The sequence below is a fragment of the Hyaena hyaena genome, unplaced genomic scaffold (genome assembly GCF_003009895.1).
Source record: "Hyaena hyaena isolate Hyena2069 unplaced genomic scaffold, ASM300989v1 scaffold_716, whole genome shotgun sequence".
Taxonomy (NCBI): domain Eukaryota; kingdom Metazoa; phylum Chordata; class Mammalia; order Carnivora; family Hyaenidae; genus Hyaena; species Hyaena hyaena.
In genome coordinates this window covers 500,183-524,534 of record NW_024081349.1, presented here as the reverse complement: position 1 = coordinate 524,534, position 24,352 = coordinate 500,183, and the positions used below count along the sequence as shown (strand labels likewise).

Below are 24,352 nucleotides of genomic sequence, written 5' to 3'. Positions count from 1 at the left end.
ATGTGGGTTGAAGTCTGCACCGGAGGTGAGAAAAACAGACTCAGCATGTAGACAATTCAAGGAAGGAGAGAGGATCCCTGCTGCAAGGAGATGTAGAAACAAGAAGGAATGATTTTGAAAAGAGAAGTCTAAATGTTTAAAATCAATGACAAGAACCCTGTTCAGTGTGAGAGGGTGATAATCAAGTGAAGAGAAGGGATACTGTATCTCAAAAGTGTTCATCAGAAGGAGGTACACAGGTGGGGGGCTTGTTGTCAGGAAAGAGGAGGAGATGCTTCTCTATGCTGGGAGAAAGGGAAGAGAATCAGTGGGGTTGTAGGTTTGCTGTCAGAGCTGATGGCTATGCAGTTTTATTCATATTACCTTTGTTGACATTCACCAAAATAAGCGATGAATATATCTTCTTAGAATATCTTTTAATTTTCACGTATTTCCAAACATTAAAACAGGCTTGTTATATTCTCTTAACCACTGAACCCTCAAATAAAGTGTCCTCAATCCCCAATGACCTCTATTTGTGATTTCTCTCATAAGTCTCACAGTTACATATTTCACTAGCTTTGACAATAGGTCAGTTGTAAATATCATCCCAATTCATTTCTTAAAAATGCATTTACTGGTAATACGGGTGAAGTTAGTCAAAAGGTACCAAGATTCACTTATAAAATAAGTAGGTCCTGAAAATATCATATGCAGCATGTGATCAAAAAAATGTATTTGAAGCATCTATTCAGAATTGCTCTAAAATGTACATGTATTCCTCTGTTTCTTCTAGATAAAAATGGACTATGGTGCTCATGATCCCTCTGACTCTGGGGGAATATGGACACTGGGATAGAAAGCTCTGCTCCACTGTTTCCAGCCTCTATAAACTCAAGCTCAGATTTTTCATCTGCAAAATGGAGATAATACTACTGGGGAAGGGGGCTGTTAAAATTAAGTGAGATAATGCTAATTAATACAAAAATGTGACAAATTTTTATAATGGCCCAAATTGGCACAATTTGAAATCTCATTTCATAACTATGAATAGTCAGTTTTTATTTGTTTTGTTGTTGTTGTTGTTGTTGTTAGTTTTAGTGATTGACTTTCTAGGGCTAAAATTATGATAGGGTTTCCTCTGGGTTTTAGATGATGTCAATAGAGTTAAAAATCAGATGTTTTATTGAATAACAAGTTGCAAAGTATTTCAAGGGATTATTATATATCACTCTTCTATACAATATGACATTGGTCTTACCATGAATTGAAATAAAGCAGAATATTGGAGCACTAGGTGGCTCAGTTGGTTAAGCATCTGACTCTTGACTTCAGTTCAGGTCACGATCTCATGGTTCATGGAATCAAGCCCTGCATCAGGCTCTGTGCTGACAGCCTGAAGCCTGCTTGGGATTCTCTGTCTCCCTCTCTTTGCCCCTCCCCAGCTCATGCGCTCAGGTATGTGTGTGCTCCCTCTGTCTCACAAAATAAACAAAAATTTAAAAATAAAGAAACAAAGCAGAATATATTTATGGAAGTTTAATAAAAGCATATAAATGCCCAATAATATGCATTTTAAATCTGATAAGATAAGAAATTAGAAAAGAGAAGAAAAGCTACTTACAAGTATACTACATTCCAAAGTCTAGAAAAGGGCATATGGAATTAAGTCCTGTAAGGATAACTCTCAAAACCCTAGCTGGGGTTACATGCTATTGCTGGAAGAATAGTCAGGTTAACACCTGGCAAGAATGACCATGCCCCTTCTTGTTCCTTTTTTCCTGTCTGAAAACTACTAGAACAAAAGAGATAAGGAAGGAATGAAGGAAGGAAGTAGAGAATAAAAGGAAGGAAGGAAGGAAGGAAGGAAGGAAGGAAGGAAGGAAGGAAGGAAGGAAGGAGGAAAGGAAAGGAAAGGAAAGGAAAGGAAAGGAAAGGAAAGGAAAGGAAAGGAAAGGAAAGGAAAGGAAAGGAAAGGAAAGGAAAGGAAAGGAAAGGAAAGGAAAGGAAAAAGGAAAGAAGACTAACAGACAGATACGTAAATCACCATTAAGTGTGCACAGCAATGTCTCAAAGGCCTTAGTTAACCACAAGAAAAGAATAGGAAATGTTGTTTTAATCTCTGCCCAGTGAGATGAGTTAAATAAAATGTAGTTTAAATCCCAATTTAAGAAATAATAGACACACTAGTCACTGATTATGCATTTAATTAAGTACAATAAAAAGTGTGTATAGTTTTGACCTAAGTCAGCTATGATAATGATATACTTAATTACTCTCTAGACTCTTACTAAACAACTCTAAGTAAAAGGGAAGGTCACAATTCACATCTTAGAATTCCCCTCCCATTCAACCCTGCACCTACCTTCTTGATGCAATAAAGCAGCACAAACAGTTGCCTACAACTCAGTAACTAATCTTCCTTTTTCCTTTCCCCAAACTGTCTTTTTTGAATCATGTGAGATTTCCAGAGAGGGCTAAGACACAATTAAGTCAATAGATAGGTTCTAAGAAACATTTTTCCTAAGGTTCTGTGAACCAGTTTTCTCAAATTCTCAGAATTTAATATACTTACCTGGATACAGTATAATTTTATTGCAGGTTACATCAATTGAAAGATATATAAATTATAAAATAAATTTTATACTTTCTTTTGAATATTTTATTAATCCAATGATATAATGTAGAACTTCACATTTTATTTTGTATTGCTAAGTAGTAGTAGAACCTTTTATGAGAATCTATACATGCACTGAATGGTGCATGCACATGTGTCTTTGAATAAAAATTTCCTTAGAAAACCCAACTTTCCTTCATAAAGAACTAAATGTGGCTAATTGTAGTGTTTTATGTTATATGCATTAAATTAATTTCACTCTGCAGTTTATTGACTATTTTAATACCAATAATTAACAAATAATCTAAAACTGATCATAAAATACATCCCCAATTTTGAAAAACAAGAAGAAAGCCATTTTCTTCTTAAAGTTCATACCAAAAAAAAAAAATCCTGCTTGAAAATGAGTAGTATATATACTTAATTTCGTTGTCTATATTTTAGATTTAACACTTAAACGTATATATATTATTTCAATTTCCTCCTCTGATAAATGGGGTATTCGTGTTATTTGCTTCACTGTACCTAACACAAATCCCTCTTATTTGCATTATATTTTTTAGCAACTAAAATATTTTAAATATTCTTCATTTTAGTTTCTACCATATCTCTTATTAAACCTTGTAATTATAAAGCACAGTCTAGTGTATTTAGTGTAGTTTTGGTTAATTTTCAAATACTAATCTTTGATTATTACATTTGTTAAGTAAAATTTGAAAGAACGAGTTTGGAGCAAATATCATCTTTCCCATGAATTTTTGCCATTTCCCTATTCTATAGCCTAGGTTTCTGAGTTAGTCCAGAGTGGACTGCTTGCTGGGTTGTTAATCAACAGTATCTAAACTTAAGACATTATTTGTAGTAATATCTGTTAAAAAAAAATCTCTGACTTGACAAGATGCTATTGGCCACACAGTCATCTAAGAGATAAAATGCTCACACAGTGGACTGAAATGTGTACAAACATGATACATACTCAGCACTCACAGAGTAAAAATGTAACACCCTGCCAGACCAAACAGTCACATACACATAAACAGCAGACCAGAGTTCAAGTGGAAGCATTTGCTTTCTGTTATTTCAAAGGAAACAGACATAAGCTTTCTTCCAAATTGGCAAGGCACAACGAAGTAAGTATACAACAGGAAAAAAGCAAACGGGAGGAGAGGAGGCCAGGTCACTGAGCACTCACTGAGGCCCGACTGGATGCATCCAGGCAAGTTGGGCAGTGGGAAAACAAACATAACCGATACAGACTGTTCTTGAGAATCTCAGTCCGGTGACAGAAACACATGCATAAGTAAATCATTTCTCCAAGTGAGCCCACAGACATATTAGGTAGTTTGGATTTCTATTCTGGAAGTATTGGGGAAAATTTTTAATTAAATAATTTTATTTTAAATTTTAAAAATTCTAAATTAATTAGAATTTGATTTTAAATTAATAATAATAAATTTAAATTTTAAATATAAGACTCAGCACTTTTCCTCCCAGAAGAATACTTTCACAGAATTCCTATTTTAAATTCTATTTCATAGTTTCACTGTCCCAATCCTGTTAACAAAGGCCCCAAATCAATTAGGAAATAAGCATTCTTTGGCCCCCTAGCTTCCCTTTGGTTAATGCCACAGATGTGGACTTTGCTGGGTTACAAATTAAGAAAGCATAGGAGCCTTTTAAATGATTTCTAGAGACAATGCCTACTAACACCCATTCTGAAAGACACCTGAAAGCAGGCAGAATGTAGATGTGTTCTCTAAGAAACAATCGGCCTGCACAAAACCTGCTTTTTTAAAAAAGCTGAAAAGTGGCTCAGCACAATCAAAATGACCTTAAAATTATCTCTAAAGGTTGCCAAACTGCTCTATCTAAGAAAGGTCTCTGCACAGAACAACAGGACACCTTCCCCACAGGACATTCCCCACATTTATAAAGTTCCAGTTATCTTTCCAAAGGGAAGACAAACCACACAACTACAGCAAGTACAGTGTCCCAGTAAGCAGGACTCAAGTAGCCTAAGCAGACACACACTTCCCTGCGCATCCATCCAGCAACCGAGCTGCTCAGGAGCAGGGGGCCAGGCTGCCACTGCATGGTCGAGAGTGGGCCCACTAGGATTCAGTCATTCCACAAAGCAGGTTGTTCCTTACGTGGTGAATACTTACAGAAAAGTCTTCTACATGCTTGGAATTTATACTTGCTACCTCAAGAAGATGTTAGAAGAAATGAAGCAGATTTTGCTCTGTGTTCTATAGAAGCAAAACTATAAAAACTATAAACCTGGCAGAGCTGTGATCATGAAAATACTTGCTAACTTATATTGGCACACATAGGGGCCAAGTGTTTGGCATACATTACCTCGTTTAATTTAATTTTCACAAAATCCTATGAGGCAGGTATTGTTATCATTAATTCACAAAAAGGAAGAATTCAATGATTATTTGACCACTATGGAGTCAGTAACTAAATCATCTTTTTAACTATAATATCTCCAGTGTTTAGGACAGGCCCTGGCACACAGCAGATGCTTGAGAGCTATCAGGTAAATGAATGTATTCAGCAAACTGCTCACCCAGCAAGGGTCAGAGCCAGGAATCTACTATTTAAATTGCCTTTCTTAATAATATCCGAACTGGGCTTGGTTCTGCATTCCTTCTGAGTCTATATCAAGTACTTCTTTTGTCCACTAACTTTAACCTTTTCCTGTCTTTCTATGAAGCAAGTTTTCCTCATTGACCACCGCCAGAGCCAGCCTTAAAGATAGCTCCTAACAATGCCCCACCTCCTAGAATTCGCACCTTTGTGTAGGCCCCCCTCCACTGTACCAGGATTGGTCTGTGTCTGTGTGACTAGCAGCATCCCACAGCAATAATAATACAGTATGTCATTTCCAAAATTAGGTTATAAAAGATTGCCGCTCTCTCTATTTCTCTCTCTCTCTCTCGCTCTCGCATCACTCTCAGAGAAGCAAGCTGTCATGTCATAAGGAGTCCCAGGGAATGTTCACATAGTAAAGAAGTCACACAAGTGACCTTGGAAGTAGAATCCCCACCCCTAATCAAGTCTTTGGAGACTTCAAACTGCCCCAGCTAATGTGTGATTGCAATTTCATGACAGTCCATGAGCTAGAACTCCAGAACCACCCAAGTTGCTCCTAAATTCCCGATTCTCAGAAAATATATGAAATAATGAATGTTTGTTGTTTTAAACTATTAAAATTTGAGGCAAATTTGTTACACAGCAATAGATACCTAATGCAATCACAAGCAGATAGATAAGACAAGCTAAATGAAAATGATTCTGAAAAATTATTCCAAAGTCATGCTCTAATAGAAGTGACTCACAGAATCCTCACAGTCAAAGGTGCCAGCACAGTCTGTTTTGCTGCTGCATGAGATATGGACACTGGCAAGCAGGACTGGTCTTCAATGGAGGTAGGAGAAGAAACTACCTGCATGTTTGGTTTCTCGTTTCAGAAGCACAGGAAGTCCCTCCTACTCAAAACTTCCCTTACACCCAACCCGCCATGCTCTGATCCTAAAATTTTACCATTATTAATATCAAGAGACCTAAATGTTAGCTGTAACACACTTTTAACACACTGGCTAGCAGTTGAGGAGGAAGGAACCAAAGGGGAAAAAAGGCAAGGACAGATATTGGCTAAGCATGACCTTTATATAAATGAAAAGAAAGTGCATTGAATTCAGGATAGCTTGAGAACCTAAAAAAGATCAAGGAATATATGATGTAAATAACTTTAAAATATCTATATTTTAAAACTGAACATTGGGGAGGGGGAAAAAGAAGGAAGCAAATCATAAGAGACTCTTAACTATAAAAACAAACAGGGTTGCTGAAAGGGTGTTGGGTAGGGGGATGGGCTGAATGGGTGATGGGTACTGGGGAAGGCACTGGTTGTGAAAAGCACTGGGATATATAAGTGATGAATCACTGAATTCTATACCTGAAACCAATTTTACCATAAATTTTACTAGAATTTAAATAAGAACTTGAAATATAAATAAATAAACAATTTTGCAAATGTTCAGCAGTTTCAAAATATCTAAATAGCAAGTTCAGAAACATGGAAGGTTTTGAAATCTGAATTTATTCCTTTATAAATTATCTCAGCTCTAAGGTTTTAGAGCACAGAGGTTTAAGGGGTAGAAATGAAAATTCTTTTTGATATTTTTTTTAGTTGCTTGGTTACTAAGCTGGTACCACTGCTATATGAATGCCACATCAACACTAGTCAATAAGCCTGTGAATGCCAGTGTCTGGATGACAATGGATAAAGTCTTATCCATGCTTAAAAATCTTCTAGTTGCTTCTCTCTTAGGAAATCCACATTTGATCCCCCAGCTCTGCCATTCTGAAATAACATGTGTCACCAGAAGACTCCAGGATAAGAGTATCTGTCCATCCTCACACAAGGCAGAAGGACAGAAAAGACCATGTAATACAATATCTCTCCTGGTTAATGGAAAAACTAAACTGATCTCAGAATTAGGACCAACCTGTGTTGATGTCACAAGTTTGGCTCAATACCTAGTGCTTTCTCAACTTATTTAGACCATCCCCACAATGTGACATCCCTTATGAGGTGTACCGAAACCCAAATGTTTTTCCATATGCTCCTTTTTCTTATAACACCAAGACACCTTTCCATTTATGTTGATAATATATTGCAAAAAGTCCCAGGGAAGCAATGCCTGGAAATATGTCTTTAAGAACAAGAGATGTAGCACTCTCTCTGAATGTCCCAAGAATTCAAAGTCTCAACTTTAAATGCATAATTCTGTACTTAAATAAGTGCATCTTTCTATGATAAGATCAGAAAACTTTTAAAGCCTGCAAAACACATCAGTAGGCCAAATATTTTTTCAAATACTACACTTTGTTCCTTTGGTGTAATAATATTAATATTTAATAGGAATCACCCATTTTTTTACGGAGCCTAAGAATTGTTTTGGTTCATTTTAAGCCATATCTTTCACACTTTGAATTGTCTGGTTCGGTTGGAAATATTTTTCAGAAGTCCGGACATACAGTTCAACTAATTATTCTAAAATGTGTGCATGTGGGAAGAATTTTTTGCTTACGAGATCCTTCAATAATTCATATATTTAAATCATTTCCAAAGCAAATTTTCCAAAATCAAATAAATTGCAAAACTACAAGTAAACTAAGTCTCCAAAAAGGAGTTTCAATCTGCTGCCAAAACAGACCTCAAATTCTTAATCCCTAGTCCAAAAAAATTGGACCAAGTATTGACGTTTTCCATCAAGCAAGCCACATAGCCACAAATGTTTCTCATTTACTCTGCTCCTGGGACACACAGCTCAAATAAAAAATTTCCTGAATACCCCAAATTTCAGATACAATTTGGAATGTAAGTGATTCATAATGTTATGCAGGAAACATTATGATCTCCTCCTACCAACTCAATGTTTCTGGAATGCAACCCTCAGGAGATGATCCCAACGAATCAGAAGGCTGACATCACTGTCAGCCTTGTGACCCAACCATTATGTCCTCTGCCCCTAGCTCAGATGTGATTTTGAACCCTGAACAATCTGCTACTCCGGCTACCGTTCAAGTAAAAAAGAGGTTCTGTCAAGGGAGCTAACAAAGATCCACACTGTGGTCCATGGCAAGAAACATGTTAACAGTGCACTCACCCCCCTCTAAGTAAAGGCCAAAACAACATTTAAAGGAATTAAAGGCACTGTCATCACTTGTGCACCCAAAGACACTCACAGTGGCCTCTGGATAGATTCTAATTAAATTTGAGTATGAAACTTCACAGAGCCTCTAGTTAGTTTATGAATCCTATTCTCTTCCCACCCCCACTTCACCTCCTCTTCAATCAAATAATAATTTCTTGGAATATCAAAGTGGCAACAATCATATTTTGTATATTCCTAATGCCTTTTAAGGAAAGAAAGACAGCTGACATAGAGGAAGAAAAGTTCTGTAATGAATGCACGGAATGAACACGAAAACTGTAAATCCAAACAATCACGATTACTAAGAAAGACAGGCAGGTGGCCACTATATACTAAAATAAATAAATAGGGCATAGAGAGCAAACACTGACCTATTACTCCATTACCTAAAAGGATCATGACAAGCAAAATGGAGGTTAGGGAACTCTTTTTTTTTTTTTTTTTTTAATGTTTTATTTATTTCTAGAAGAGACAGAGAGAAAGCGTGAGCAGGGGAGGGTCAGAGAGAGAGGGAGACACAGAATCTGAAACAGGCTCCAGGCTCTGAGCTGTCAGCATAGAGCCCGACGCGGGGCTCGAACCCACAAACCGCGAGATCATGACCTAAGCGAAAGTCGGACGCTTAACCGACTAAGCCACCCAGGCGCCCCGGAGGTTAGGGAATTCTTAAACAAGGATTATCTAAGGGAGTCAAACAAAACTCAAAACTGAGCACAACCTTGGAAGTTTAGGCAAATGGAGTGCTACTGATGCTACAGAAGTAACAGCCGGTAGGAAGAAACTAAACAAAAGGTGTCTGAGCAAAGGTTAAAATCATTATTTAAGCATAAGGAGGAAAGAATCTAGTTTAAATAGAATAACATCCTCAGGGCTTGGGATTCTCTCTCCTCCTCTCTCTCTGCCCCTCTCCCACTCTCTCTCAAAATAAACTTTAAATAAATAAATAAATAAATAGATAGATAAATAAATAAATAAATAAATAATAGAATATCATTATCTAAAATATAATAATAATAAAGAAAGCAAAAAGCCAATTTTGCCTAAAGTAAATTTCAAGGGTCTATAAGCTTTTTGATATTGGTAACATTTACAAGGAAACCCTAAACTGAGTTTGGAAATGAAAATTGTGAGGTAATCAGAGATGCTATGAGGTGTCTGCCTCCAGAAACCGCAAGAAACAAATATAAAATACTTGAAAATACTTAATGTCTACATGTTCAAAGAGATCAGTTTAAATCTGTGGTTGGATCAATGTATGTCATGAATAATCTAAAAAGTGGCTTGAATATCTCTAACTGCCGGAGAATCTTGTTTTTCATCCCATCCTAGCCTGTTGGTAAGAAGTATCTGTCATTGATCCATACAAAAAAAGAAAATACATACAAAAAAAGATAGTAATTACATTGGATTATAACTAATATTTATTTGTACTGAAAAGATTTGGTTAGCTAATACTACCAGGACATGGAATATTCTAGATGACTATCTTTTCTGGTTACTTTAAAACGTAATTCTGTGTATTTTCCCTCTTGTGACTATTGGTATTACACTTAAAATTGAGTGAAATCAGATAACCCAGAGAAAATTATTAAACTTTCAGTTTTTATGACTAAATACATGATGTATATGATGCTTCTAGAACCGTACACATGATAAATACTTAAAGAAATATTAATTTACCTATTCTTTTCCCTTAACTTACTTCTGCCAACCATAGTTTTGCTTCTTCTTCTCCTGTAGTTTAGGATCCAGGATCTAGGTTTTCCCATGCAATGAGTCAATTCCCCAATAGAATGTAATGTTTCTTTGTTCTGTTAATCATCTGATCAATGAGTTTTAATTAGAGAAGGCCTCTAAGAACTTATTGCCTTAACTTTTTTCTCTTCTTGGCTGAATTTCTATTGAGGAATCACCTAAGTTAAACTCATAGTTTGCATCAGAGCTTAATGGTACATGCAGCACTGTACTAGGATACAGGGACACAGAATTCAATAAAATATGGTTCCCACTTGGCATGTTTAATTTTACGTTAACTGGGCCACAGGATTCCCAAATAGTTCTTCAAACATAATTCAGAGTGTTTCTGTGAGTGTTTTGGCATGAAATTAGCATTTAAATAAACGGGCTTGAGTAAAGCAAATTGCCCTCTACAGATGGGTGAGCCTGATCCAATCAGTTGAAGGCCTGAATTGAACAACAAGGTGACCCTCCCTCAAATAAGATAATTCTCCTGCTTTCTGACCTTCACACTGGAATATTTGCTCTTCCAGCCTAACAGCATGTGAAGTGGGACACTTGTTCTTCCTGATTCTACAGTAGCCTGACAGTTCTCAAATTCAAGTTAGGACATCTGTTCTTCCTTGTTCTATTGCAGCCATGGCCTCTAGATTCAAAGTGGGCTTTTGAGCTCTGCAGATTTTGGATTTGCCAGCTTCCGTAATTGCATGAGCCAAAACCTTATAATAAATCTCTCTGTGTCTCTGTGTGTGTGTGAGTGTGTGTGTGTGTGTGTGTGTGTCTCTAACCCTACTGTCTCTCTGTCTCTTTATATATAATATATATATATATGTTTATATATATATTATATATGTGGATACATATACAATATATACATACATGTATATCCACATATATAATATATATGTGGATGTATAATATATATACATATATATGGATGTATTATATATACATATATATGTCATATATACATATATATGCATATACATACACACACACATATGTATATACACACACATAGATATAGATATATAGATCCTACTGGTTCTGTTTCTCTGGAAAATTCTGAGTAATACACTATCCTCAAGAAGCTCAAAGTCTAGTCATGGGAATAAACCCAAGTAAATTTTGTCCATGAAGCCTTTCCCAAACAATAACATAGAGTATCATACTATGAGCCAAATAAGCCAACAAAATAAAGAAACTATCAATATCCACTGAATGAATTAAAAGTACTTGAAATCAAGATCTGCCAAGGACAATATCGGACCGTGTAATTCATTCCCAAAGAATTCTCATAAAGTGAATGATCTGGTGTCAATTTACAACTAGATTTGCCCTTTCCTGCATATACTGACTAGATGAGATTTCTCTGCTTTATGAGTTAGTTACTGTTATTTGAAGCAAGTCATTGGGAAATAAATTTAAAATAGGGTGTGCAGTTATAAATTAGTTCGTTCCCCTCACAGGGTATACATAGTACAAATAAGAAGAAAATAAGCTCACTTGAATGGCAGCCAAGTTCTTCTGGTCCTGAGATGGTGCCTCATGAACAAAGCGAAGCCAGTTGGAGTGTCGTGGATTGGTAGCATCCAAAATGTATAGAACTTCTCCCTTACTCCCACGAACCTGAAACATAAAAAGCTCCTGAGTTTGTACTCGAAGTCAGCATTAGTCATACTAAACATATCAAGGGTAGAATATGATATTATTTCGTAAGTATATACCTTTCTTATTGACAGGTGTTGAATAGATGCTGGATTAACATCTATTCTTCCCCTTAAACATACATACAAGCAGAGCCTACCATTTTATCTGGCAGATGTCTAGATGACTCACAATTGCGAGCAACTCTTAGAAACATCCTGTGTTGATAGCTCTTTTCTGGTTAAAATTATTTGTTTGTAGATATATTTCAATATATGTGTTGCAACTGCAATTACTCAGGGGATAACCATAATTGCAACCTGTCCCCCTTTTTTCCACTTTAGAGGGTGATACTGCTTGGTTCCCAGTTGAGGGGGTGGAGTTGGAGCAATCCTTTCAATTTCTGTCTCCACCTGTTTACTGAATCATTTCCATATGAGGAGGACTTAATAATGTAACCAGTAGAATCTGATATCCATTGAGCCACATTTTCACATTTTTAACTAGTAGATGAATAAAACAAGTTCCATTTTGTCTTTTTTTTTTTTTTTTTTTTTTTAATTATTTTAGAGAGAAAGAGAGTGCACAAGTGGGAGAGAAGGCCAGAGGGAGAAATAGAGAGAATCTTAAGCAGGCTCCACACTAAGTGCAGAGCCCAACATGAGTCTTCAACCCATGACCCTGGGATCATGGGCCAAGTCAAAATCAAGAATTGGACACTTAACCAACTGAGCCCTCCAGGTGCCACCATTTTGTCTTTTTACAGCCTCCTCATGGCTTGCTGAGGACAGTGGGCCCTCTGCTTTGTGTTTTGCCATAAGCCCTCCTAGTCAGAACCACTCAACATTCAGTTGGAGGGAGGAAGGAAACTGCCAAAAGGAGTGGGTTGTCCATCGGGCATTCCTGAACCCAAGTTGCTTTAAGTAAAGCTCCTACCCACATTGTAGATTATCAGGCACTGCTCAGTGTAATAATACATATATAAATCTCCATCCAACTCACTGTGTGTTTATATTCAATTGGAATCCAGGGGAGGAAGAAAGAAAGAATGAGTGGTTAGCACTTCAAATCTCTAACACCAAGTAACACAAATATAAGAATACAAATTCACTTTTGTAGACTTAGAGGGAGTAATAAATAAATCTTACATTTCCAAAATCTTATTTAATAAAATAAAGCACAACCAGGCTAATAACGTATGTATTTTCATGTTACACTTGGACAATCATGAATTCACTCAACCTAATTTATTGAGTTCCTACCATGTGCCAGGTGCAACTTAAGGTGCTAGGAATCTTTTAGTGAACAAGATAGATAAAGCCTGGCTTCGCAACACTTCAGAACAAACATGTATAGAATATAACTTCAGTTGAAGATAAGGGCTGTGAACACAACTAAAGAAGAATAGCAGGAAGCAGAGTGAGGGGAGGTGAACAATCTCAGATGACATGGTCAGGCACCTCTCTGATGAGGTGATTTGAAAAGAGCTCTAAAGAGGGAAGGCACCAGGAGCACCTGGGTGGCTCAGTCGGTTAAGCATCTGCCCCTTGATTTTGGCTTAGGTCATGAGCTCACAATTTGAGCCCTGCACTGCATCGGGTTTTGTACTGACAGCATAGACCCCGCTTAGGATTCTCTCTTTCTCCCTCTCTCTCTCTCTGCCCTTCCCCACCTTGTGCATATATGCATACGCCCATTTGCTCTCTCTCACTTTCTCTCTCAAAATAAATAAACTTAAAAAAAAAAAGGATAAAAAGGAAGGCACCAGCCAGTGGAGAATTAGAGAAAGAGTGCTCCCAGACAGAAGGAACAGCAAATAAAAGGCAAATAGAAAGGCCCTAAGTAAAAGACAGATTTGTTCAAAGAACAGCAAAAAGGCCACAGGAATAGAACAGAAGGTGCAACTGAGAAAATGGTGTGCACTGAGATTAGACAGACTGCACAGGTCCAACCATACATTAACATATGGACCAGGTAGCCACCTATAGAGGTCGTTACCCCAAAAAACTAGTATATAGAAACATCTGCTACATGCACTGCAAAAACTGGTATTTCAAGATTTTAGCAAATATTGTCCAGAAAAAAATAGTTTGGCTGTTTCTACTATCATATACATTCATTGCCATGCTTCTCAAACAATTCCTGTTTTCTTAAATGCCCAAGGATTCTCAATAATCATTTAAAAATCTTGCTAATGAAATGCCAGACCTCACTGCGAAGGAGGAATTTCATTTCCGATATTATAATTGCTAAAAGAAGAGGTTAAAAGTATAAACTCCTACTATTTATACCTCACATGTTTAGGTGTGAAGCTATGGGAATTTGTAACTCCCCATTAAATAAACTCACAGTGAGAAGATCTCCTTTGGGAAGCACTTGAAAATTGTACTACGTTCCTGCTTACCCTCATCTCAGAACCCTCACTGCCCACTGGGTAACATCAGAAATGTCCAGAAACACTGCTAGGATAGATATAAAAGACCTTCCACACCTCTCCTCAAAGAGGACATCAACTCACCTTTCTTTAAACAGGGTAAATGAATAATTTTAGATACTTGGGTATAAAGTCTTCTTGCCAGATTCCTCCCTAGTTACAGTAGCAAAACTATCTATATTGACAAACAGCTAAAGTAAACAGAACAAGTGACAATGCCATTAGATACTTGAAAGAAAAGTTTTCTCAGAACTGAAATTTAAAACCTAAAACTATTAGGTAGAAGCTAGACAGGACCAGTGGTGGAAGGAACATCAGAAGGCTGAGTCCCAAATCCAAGAAGGAGAATGGTACAGGTCTGAGCTGGAGACAAGAATGGTGATAAATAGGCAACACATTAAAAGCCCAGGGGCACAACAGCCTGACCTTGTGGCTTCCAAGACCTTGGGGCGGGCAGATTAAGAGCCACCAGAGGATGAGTTCTCTTCACCTCTGCCCCTGGGCAACCCCTAAACTCATTATAATGCCTTTGCATTGCGGGAACAGCCTCTCCACCCCCAGGGAGAAAGGCTGCTTTATGGGTTCACATACAAACCTTGTAGGGTCAAACTCCCCCTCCCAACCTGTGGGGGGAGTCCCCTAAATGAGAGGGAGCAGCCTCCATTAAAGACCACCCCACTATATCTCACAGCACCTCCCAGCCCAGAGAGACCAAATAATACCCAATCAGGAAACAACCTAGGGGCCCTTCTACCTCAGGGGAACCTGCCTGCTCCCCCACCTTGATTTGAGAGTGTATTTTCCCTATAATAAACTGCTTTGTGCTTGCTACTTTTCCTCTGGCTGTCTTTATTGGGGCACCGATCCCTAGGAGCCTGGGTCCCCATGTAAATCTTCTTGTTGGGAATCCAAGGACTGAGACCTCCATTCACACAATACAGACTCTCCCACTGGTAACACAACCACTGTTGAAATCCACACAATCCAGCTAAGTTTATTTAGGGAAATACCAATGGCTCTGTCTGTGACATATCTCAGTTTGAAAGGATAGCACTTCTTAACAGAAACTAGTCAATGGTCCTTCTAAGTCATACATTTGTCGCCTAGTATTTTTTTTTAAATTTTTTTTAATGTTTTTATTTATTTCTAGGAGAGAGAGAGGGAGACAGCGTGAGCAGGGGAGGGTCAGAGAGAGAGAGAGTCACAGACTGAAACAGGCGCCAGGCTCTGAGCTGGCAGTCAGCATAGAGCCCGACGTGGGGCTCGAACCCACGAACCGCGAGATCATGACCTAAGCGAAAGTCGGACGCTTAACCGACTAAGCCACCCAGGCGCCCCTGTCGCCCAGTATTAAGTAAAATATATATGAGATGTGGTTGACATTTGGAATTCTTTCTTCAAAGATATGAAACATAACAAAGATTTCTCTGTGACTTATTATAGTAAGCACATTTTACTGGAGCATTGTTTGTTCTTCATATATTTCAGCTTTTTCCCAGGCCCTCTGGCTCCAACTAGGTCCAATTATTCAGTGTTACAGACTCATTTCCAGTCCATTAGATATATGCACTCTCTGGTTGTCCATAACCTTCTCACACTACATTCTGGCTTAAGAGAAAAGCACAATTTAATTTTATATTAAGATTCTGATGAAATAGGATACTTTCAATACATTCAAACTTACATATTGATTCACTATTGCTTATATTCTCATAACAACACTATCATAGGCAGTGATGTACAATGATTGCTTACATATTCATGGTCAAAATCATTTTTTTGTTCATTAACAGACCCACTGTCTATTTACTTTATTGTAGATACCTTTACCCAAATGACTTTTACATTCATATGCAATCTTTGCAGGCTACCTGTTTTCCCCAACTTTCAAGTGCCTGGTCACTTCCTCATTCCCCTCTACCCATCTCCAACACTTCACGAAAGCTGTTAGATTATCTGCTCCCGTGACTTTTATCTTGCTACCCTGACCACAGCATTCTCCTCATGAAATATCTAAAAGAGACATTGAAATATAATCTAAGCCATCTTTCTTCTCTCCAGAGAAACCAAATAAAAATTCTCCAGACAGATGGCTACTATTAAAGTCTCCATTTATCTATTTTTAATTTGATACTGAACCTTGAGGTAATAAATTGAACATTTTTAAAGTCCAGCAAATAAAGAAGATATTCCTCTTAAGTATCATGTTTCAGCATCTAACTAACCTTTGCAGCCAAAGTGTATTTTTTCCTGTCAAAACTAGTCTTCCAAATACCATCATCTTTTATTCGAATTTTCATGAAAATGAAGTGTATTGGTTACTGTCCTACTGAGGACAGTCTTCGCATGCCTGGAGGCCTGTAATGAAGTAAATGTTCTCATCTTGCAGTAAAAACTACCTTAATCCCAAACTCTGTTTTACTTGCACAGACTTCCCAAGCCAGTTACACAAAAAAAGTTAGCTAAAGCGGATAGGAGAAAGAAACCCTTGTGTAAAAATGAAAACATTCACACTTCAATACAGTTGTTTTTATCTCTATGACTTTGCCACTATAGTAAATGAAGATCATCACTGTGTAGGAGTTTGGCAGGTTCTAGCCTCTGTTAAATGCTACTGACATCACTTTTGAAGTGATCCAGAGAATGTGCTACTTTGGATCTATCCCTTTAGAAGTCACAGTTGATGTCTTCCCACCCAGTAAAGACCAGAGGAAATTACAGAAAGGATTCAGCTCAATGGGAGAAAACATTAACTTGTAAGTAAAAGAAAAAATTGGCAGTAAGTAACCAATACAAATTCTCTTTTCTTAAATTGAAGTATTTTCTGTGTTAAATTGGGTAGTGGAGCTTATTTATTATTTGGATAGTTAATTTTTACAGGGGAAAAATCTATGATGTTACTTACTCTATTTTTCTCCTTCAACTATTCTGAATGCCTGAGGAATTTTTCACTCAGTACATAACAGGCCATCAGGGCAAAGCTAATCAGCCAGATTTGTCTCCAGAACATGGCAAAATGTAACCAATAGAATCTTATTTAACATATGGTAAAAGTTAATGGCAGTGAAGTACAGTCAGTTCCAAAAAATACAGCAGTAATGTCCTTAACAAGAAGTTACAGTATGTTGTAGGATTTATTTAGTAAAGAAAATACATTTCCCTTCCTGTCTTTCAACAAGGTTTTTCAAAGAAGGTCGTTTTAAGCACTAAGATTTAAGGTATGGATATCTTTGGAGTATACAATGTCATCATATTTTCGTTATTTAAATGACATGCAATTTTTTTCTGTGACTGTTTTAAACTGAAGTTAGGCGAGGTGCCCTGCCTTCAGTGTCTACTAACCAGACCTCAGGACATCTTTAGAAGCATAGAAAAACCAGTATGCTCAAGTAATCAATTCTGACAGCACAAAGTGGTCAGATTTAAACCAAAGAGATACACTTTCAGAAATCAGCAAGGATCGTCACTAGGAAATGTGATTTATAGTTTCTAAGCAAAAAGTGTGGGTTTTTTCCTGTTGATTTTCCAAAAGATTGTTTAAATTTCTTGCTTCTTTGTGCTTACACACACACACACAGACACACACACACACCATTGTAGTATAGGTGCTTGTATCTCCTCCATATCATCAAATAATCCCAATCCGTAGATTCCCATCTTCAGATGGGAAAGCAGAGAGAAAACACAGACTTTTACAGATCCCTGTCTCTTTAACTGAACAGCATTCAAGATATAGTGCCCAGGAAGTTAAATAACTTAAAAGGATTGATGTGAAAAGTTAAGTCTGTTTTCCATTATAAATAATTAGTGCCCTAAATATGTCAAGCTGAAAGGAACCTTGGGAAAGTATTCCAAAGTGGGAAAAATGCTGAACGAGGAATCAAAACACGAAGTGTTACCCAAGCTCTGACTGTACCACTTAGGGTGAATCATTCCCACTCACGGAGCAGAGCCACAGTCTCCTGACCTTCAAAATGAGAATGACAATCTCTGCCCAGGACCTCAGAGAAACCGTGAAAGCACAGAATGGAATAAGATGCAGGACAGTACTTTATACCAGTGGATACCTGCAATCACCAAGTATTAGTAAACTGAAGAAACCAAGGCTCACAGTGGCTAACAGACACCTTAAAGACAAACAACGCTTTCAGTGGCACAGCTGAAAACATAGGTGTCATTGTTCTACAATGCTACCATGAACATGAAGGATATGTTAAATGTCTCGATTCAGATCAAACACATATTGAAAGAGCCTCTGCTTGAACACGTGGAGTAAGAGCAAGTGCCATTATAAGGTGGTAGCAAATCCAGATGCCATTTCCATGGAACTGACACTCTCCTTTCTACCAAATTGAAACACGTTGCTCTATGACCAACTGCCATCAACTCCAGCTCTGTCCTCTTCTGTAGTTTTACTTTCTCTCACACACACAGGCCTTCAAGTTCCTGAAGGCAAGAGTCCCTCCGTCTCTTTGTTTTCTCTTCTACAAGGCAAATAACTCTTTCCTTGTCTGATGTGATTTAGGTTCTTTTGCTATACTGGTTGTCCTCTACAGATGCATACCCATCTGTCTATATTCTCTTAACAGAGGACAGATGACAGTGGCTACAAAGGACTAGATGACCCAGGCTCTGGGCATTATGTCTATTGATGCAACTTAAAATCAAAAAGGCTTTTTTGGCTCCACATCTTACACTTAGCTGAGGCTGCTAGCTGAGACTGCCTTTATAATGAAGTAACCTGTATAAAGCAAGTTCTTGTTATACAGTCAGACACAAAGGTGAGTTTAACTGAAGACCTTGGTCAAGTTTATGTAGCTAAGTAAATCCTATCTATCTATGCATAGGCATGTGACCACTCAGAGATAGGAAACCTTTTATTTGGTGTCAATAAATATTTTATGAACTAAAAGCTCAGCTACTGTGTCTTTTTAAAAACTGTCATGGCCTGTATTTCCTTTTAAAGTTCAAAAACATTTTATGAGAGGTAATGAGAGACTTAATACACAACTTTTAAAAGGACTCCTTTATTGAGTCTTGCCTTGCCTTTCAAAGTATTTTGAAAATTGGGCTACTCCTTGAGGGTGTTATGCTGAGTGAAATAAGTCAGGCAGAGAAGGACAAATATCATATATTTGCACGTATAAGAGGATTAGGAGGAACTTAACTGAGGAACAAGGGGGAGAAGAAGGGGGGAAATGGTGGGGGAAAGGGAGAGAGGCAAACCATGAGAGACTCTTGAATGCTGACAAAAACTGAGGACTGATGGATGTGGGGGGGAGGGGGGAGATGGGCATGGAGGAGGACACTTGTGGGGATGAGCACCTGGCGTTAAGTGGAAACTAATTTGACAATAAACTATTTGAAAAAAAAAAAAGAAAATTGGGCTACTTTTTTAAAAGAAGGAATAACTGACATAAACTGAAAGACACAGTCAAAAGTGTATCCTCTTTTCCAAAGAAAATTTCCAAGACAACCTTCACCATGTAGATGTCATCTCTTTCTATAGTTTTACAAACATGTTCAGGTACTCAAATATCAGTGACATTTTTGGACAGACAATTTTTTATTGCATAAAAAGTAAAGGAAATTCAGCCATTAACTTATTATATTATTGCTTTAGGGGTTTCCTTCAAAGGAAATGCAAGGCTTAGAGTGTGCATCTATTTTGATTACTTAGTGGTTTGTTTACTTTTTGATTTCCCTGTAAGTAAAGTGTTACTTCACTAACAAGTTAGAAAACCATATTAATAAAGTCAATATGTCTCCTGACAGTTTGGTAGCATCCATCAGGTCCAGCAGAAATAATTCACAAAACTTGAAATCTAGTTAGCTTCATGAGACTATAGTGTTGCCCAGTTGTTTAATATAGATTTGAAACTTACACAGACTTAAAGTCTTGAAGTGGGCTTCTGAAGAACATCCCCTATGGCATATTAAAAGGGTATACTAGGATACCTGTGTGGCTCAGGCAGTTAAGCAACCAACTCCTGATTTTGGCTCAGGTTATGATCTCATGGTTTGTGGGTTTGAGCCTCACATTGGGCTCTGTGCTAACAGTATGGAGCTGCTTGAGATTCTCTCCCTCTCTCTCTGCCCCTCTCTCTCAAAATAAACGTTTTTAAAAAGGGTATATGAAATGTGCCAAATAATAATAAGCATATTTGAGTAGCAAAATTCTAATAATCAGACATGAAATCATTGGAAAAAGTTGGCTGTGTAAAAAACAGCGATAACTTCCAAGATCCAGAGAGCACAGTTTTGGTATTTTTAGAATAAGATGCTGCTATCTGAAAACTTCTAGGCAAAGTTTATGGAAACACTGAATAGCAAAGAGCAGTATGCAGTTCACAGGGAGGAAAAAAAAAGAGAGAAAAGAATCTACTTTTCCTTTGATCCTGGTGTTCTAACCCAAATTCATTGCTGTAGTCACTGTGTTTTCAGATTTTTTGTAAAGTACATAATTTTCTACAGTCCATTAAAATTAAGGGGCGCCTGGTGGCTCAGTCGGTTAAGCGTCCGACTTCGGCTCAGGTCATGATCTTGCAGTTCGTGGGTTCGAGCCCCGCATCAGGCTCTGTGCTGACAGCCAGCTCAGACCCTGGAGCCTGCTTCAGATTCTGTGTCTCCCTCTCGCTCTGACCCTCCCCTGCTTGCACTGTCTCTCTCTCTCAGAAATAAATAAAACATTAAAATTTAAAAAAATAAAGTGGTATATATATGAACTTCATCAATTTCAAAAACATTTAGTACACATACATGTAAAATAACATACAGTGCCAGGTTCCCAGAATGCACCGACATGAAAAGTCAATGTCAGAGCAGTGAAGAGGACATTACAAAAAGCCTCCAGCTGAGAATTTGTGCAAAAACTGTAAACCCAGCAGGCCGGAGACCACCAGACTTAGAAAGACAGCTTGTAAGACTGGCCCTTGGCTGGCATGCGGGAACTCGGGTTCTCAGAGTGTTTCCAATCACTAGTTAGTGAACAAGGGTGGTTCACTATGCCTAGACTGTGTAAGTAATTTAGTTTATGCTCAACACCTGCTTTTCTTCTGTAACTCGGGAATTTCATTACATACGATGCAGAAAATGCCTGCAAGTCCCCAAGAAAAGCCCTGGGCACCAAATTTCTAATGGGCTTCCTGGTACAGAAATATCACATGTGTGGGGCTGCATTTTCATCACTGAGAGAAGAGTGGGCTCTGTGTGACAACTCATGGGAGGGAAAGAGCATAAGGAAATCCATGCACAGGTTTCTGTAGACACAGCTTGTGCCTTTTTCCCCTTACGATCTGGCTTTACAGTATATTCTCACTAGGTCACTGCCATAAATCTTAGCCGTGACTAAAACTATATGCTGAATCCTATGAATGCTTCTAGTGAATCTCCAAATGTGGGGGTAGACTTGGGGATCCCCAGCATGCAAGATCAGTTCAGTCTTTGTATTGATGGATGGGATAAAGATGTGTCAATAGAAGAGGCAGAAGGTCATTTCAAAAATTAACAAGAGTTTCATTGTACACATATTAAGTTAAACAAATTAAACTACATCTGTTCAACCAAAGGAAATAAGAAATGAGGGGGAAAATGAAAGAAAGGCAACAAATTTAAATAGTAAGGACCATTCCTCCATGGCCCACAATTTTTACTGTACGAGATAGTTACCTTAAGAACTGGTTTCAGAACCTAAGCCCTGTATAAGGTGTGACAGTATTGGAAAAAATTATACCAATAGAAGAAAGGTGGAGCAGCCTAGTCATTTTGTGTATAGAAAGCAAGATGAAGGATCCTGGTAAGTTTATTGAAAGACACATTAAAAGATGATAGGGCTCAAATTTGGTGGTTCAAGTAGCAAAATCAGAGAAAGAAGAAATAAATGGTGATTGCATCAAGCAGGATACTTTGTCCTCCATTTAACAGGAATGTCGATAGCTAAGTCTAATCAGGATCCACCCGCACAGGGATCAGCTTCTTGGTAATCATACACTACTGCATGGAGGAAGAATGAAAACTCCGCCAGTATTTTGCTTCAACTGGGAAAGAGAAAGGGAAGTGGATGATGAGCCAACAACTCTAATATGCAGGATGGACTGTGTGTGGAGGTAAAATTTTGTAAAAGGGAAAAGAACCAGACAGGCTATTATGAATGACCTAGATGTGAATCAGTAGACTCTGGAAAGAGGTAATGGCTATAAATATGAAAACGATGGATCACTGCAAAATAAATACCAGCGTATATGAAATTAACATGAGTTCAGGCCAAGGAAAGTTGCACATACTCCAAAACTGTAAACCTGAATGATCAGTCTCATTGATACTAAGGGGAAATTGAAAAGCCAATGTCAACTTGAAGAAAACACTAAACAAAGATATATGCCTGGCACTCAACTTGAGAATTTTCATATATAAAAAGACCTAGGGGTACCTTGGTGGTTCAGTCGGTTAAGCATCCAACTTCGGCTCAGGTCATGATCTTGCAGTTCGTTAGTTCAAGCCCCGTGTCAGTCTCTGTGCAAACAGCTCAGAGCCTGGAGCCTGCTGCGGATTCTGTGTCTCCTTCTCTCTCTGCCGCTCCCCTTCTCACACTCTGTGTCTCTCCTTATCTCAAGAACAAATAAACATTGGGGTGGCTGGGTGGCTCAGTCAGTTAAGTGGCCGACTTCGGCTCAGGTCATGATCTCACAGTTCGGGGGGTTGAGCCCCACATCGGGCTCTGTGCTGACAGCTGGCTTGGAGCCTGGAGCCTGCTTCAGATTCTGTGTTTCCCTCTCTCTCTGACCCTCCCTCACTGGTGCTCACTCTCTCTCTCTCTCTTCTCTCAAAAATGAATAAATGTTAAAAATTTTAAGAAAAGAACAAGAACAAATAAACATTAAAAGATTTTTTTAAACAAGACATAAAAAGAAAATTCTTTTTGGAATGAAAAACCAGATTTAAGGAGAGAATGAAAGGTAAGTGATAAGTGTTGATTTAAAAGCCTTGAACGTTGGTACCTAATATCCAAATAACAGAGTACAGAAGGAGAGAATCAGACAGGCTAACTCTCTAGAAGCTTTGAATCCAAAGCAGACAAAACCAAACAGACAGAAATATTTCAGATAATTACATGAAGGAATATAAGCACAAAATTTAAATACTATATATATTACATGCAAGCAAAGAAGAAAGGAGTCAATTCTCAAATCATCCTTCCACACATTTGGCCCATCAGGTGGGTTAGCCGACAATTCCCAACTGTCCATCTTTGAGTTGTATAATGGCACAGTGGGAAGATGACAAAATATGACCCTCTATATAATTCATAGAAGGCCCTTGAATGCCACAGAACATTATCAGTAAGGGTGATTTGCAGAGTACCCTCTTAATTAAGGAGTATGCAGAAAAAGAGGTATTCTCCAAGAAGCTGATTTCTGTTCTCTGCTTGCTACTGAAATATTTAGGTTCCTCACTCAAAATTTCTAACTAAAGCTCTTCCTTCCTATCATCCAAATGAGAACAGAAGGACTGGCTTAAAAGGGGCCACAACATCCATGTTGTACATGCTTCTCTCTTACTGCAGCTCATTTTCGAGAATTCTGCCAAAAGTCTTGTATTGCCAGGAAGCAGGATCACTGCAATAGGAATATCTCCCCGTTACAGACCAAGCTGTGTCTGGCACCAGTAACTGCTCTGGCAACAAAAGCCTGGCAAGGAATGCCGTCTCAACCTAGGATACAAACATTGCAGTAGGGGATCTATACTGATAAAGAAAGCTGGGGCTTTTCCCTTGATCTGATTTTCTTGCGCTGGTATTACATATCCAGGGAGTCACTGAAACTAAGGACGCACCAGGGAGAGGGGAGCCCTTCAAAAGAGGACTCTTGGGCACTCCAACGGATCCTTCAGGAATGTGATCCCTCCCAGAGATGGGGAAACTATATGGGCCACCTGGGTGGGCCTTCTGACTCTAGCACTCAGGTCACTTAGTCCTCGCTCTCAAATCTCCTGACCTGAGGCCAGTTCATGGCCTGTTTAAGGAAATGGGCAGACACTGAGATTATTCAGTCTGCTATTGCCAAGTCAACCCTGACATCATTTCTGTTCTGCCTCTGTATCATAAAATCCTAAAGCTGCATTTTTTATTTGTTCTCCCGTGGGACAGTCTCTCATTCCCAGTCTAGTCTCTATGTGACTGGGCTGCTACCCAGCTTGCTGTACACCTAAGGT

General features: G+C 38.2%; 1 protein-coding gene across 1 annotated transcript in view; it reads right to left on the bottom strand.

The window, feature by feature from the left end:
• PRDM5 (PR/SET domain 5) overlaps positions 1-24,352 on the bottom strand; it is a 209,083-nt gene that overhangs the window by 127,202 nt on the left and 57,529 nt on the right. The window contains exon 3 of the mRNA XM_039217772.1: positions 11,569-11,691. Within this exon, the coding sequence (XP_039073703.1) occupies positions 11,569-11,691 (123 nt within the window). The remainder of the gene's footprint in view (positions 1-11,568; positions 11,692-24,352) is intronic.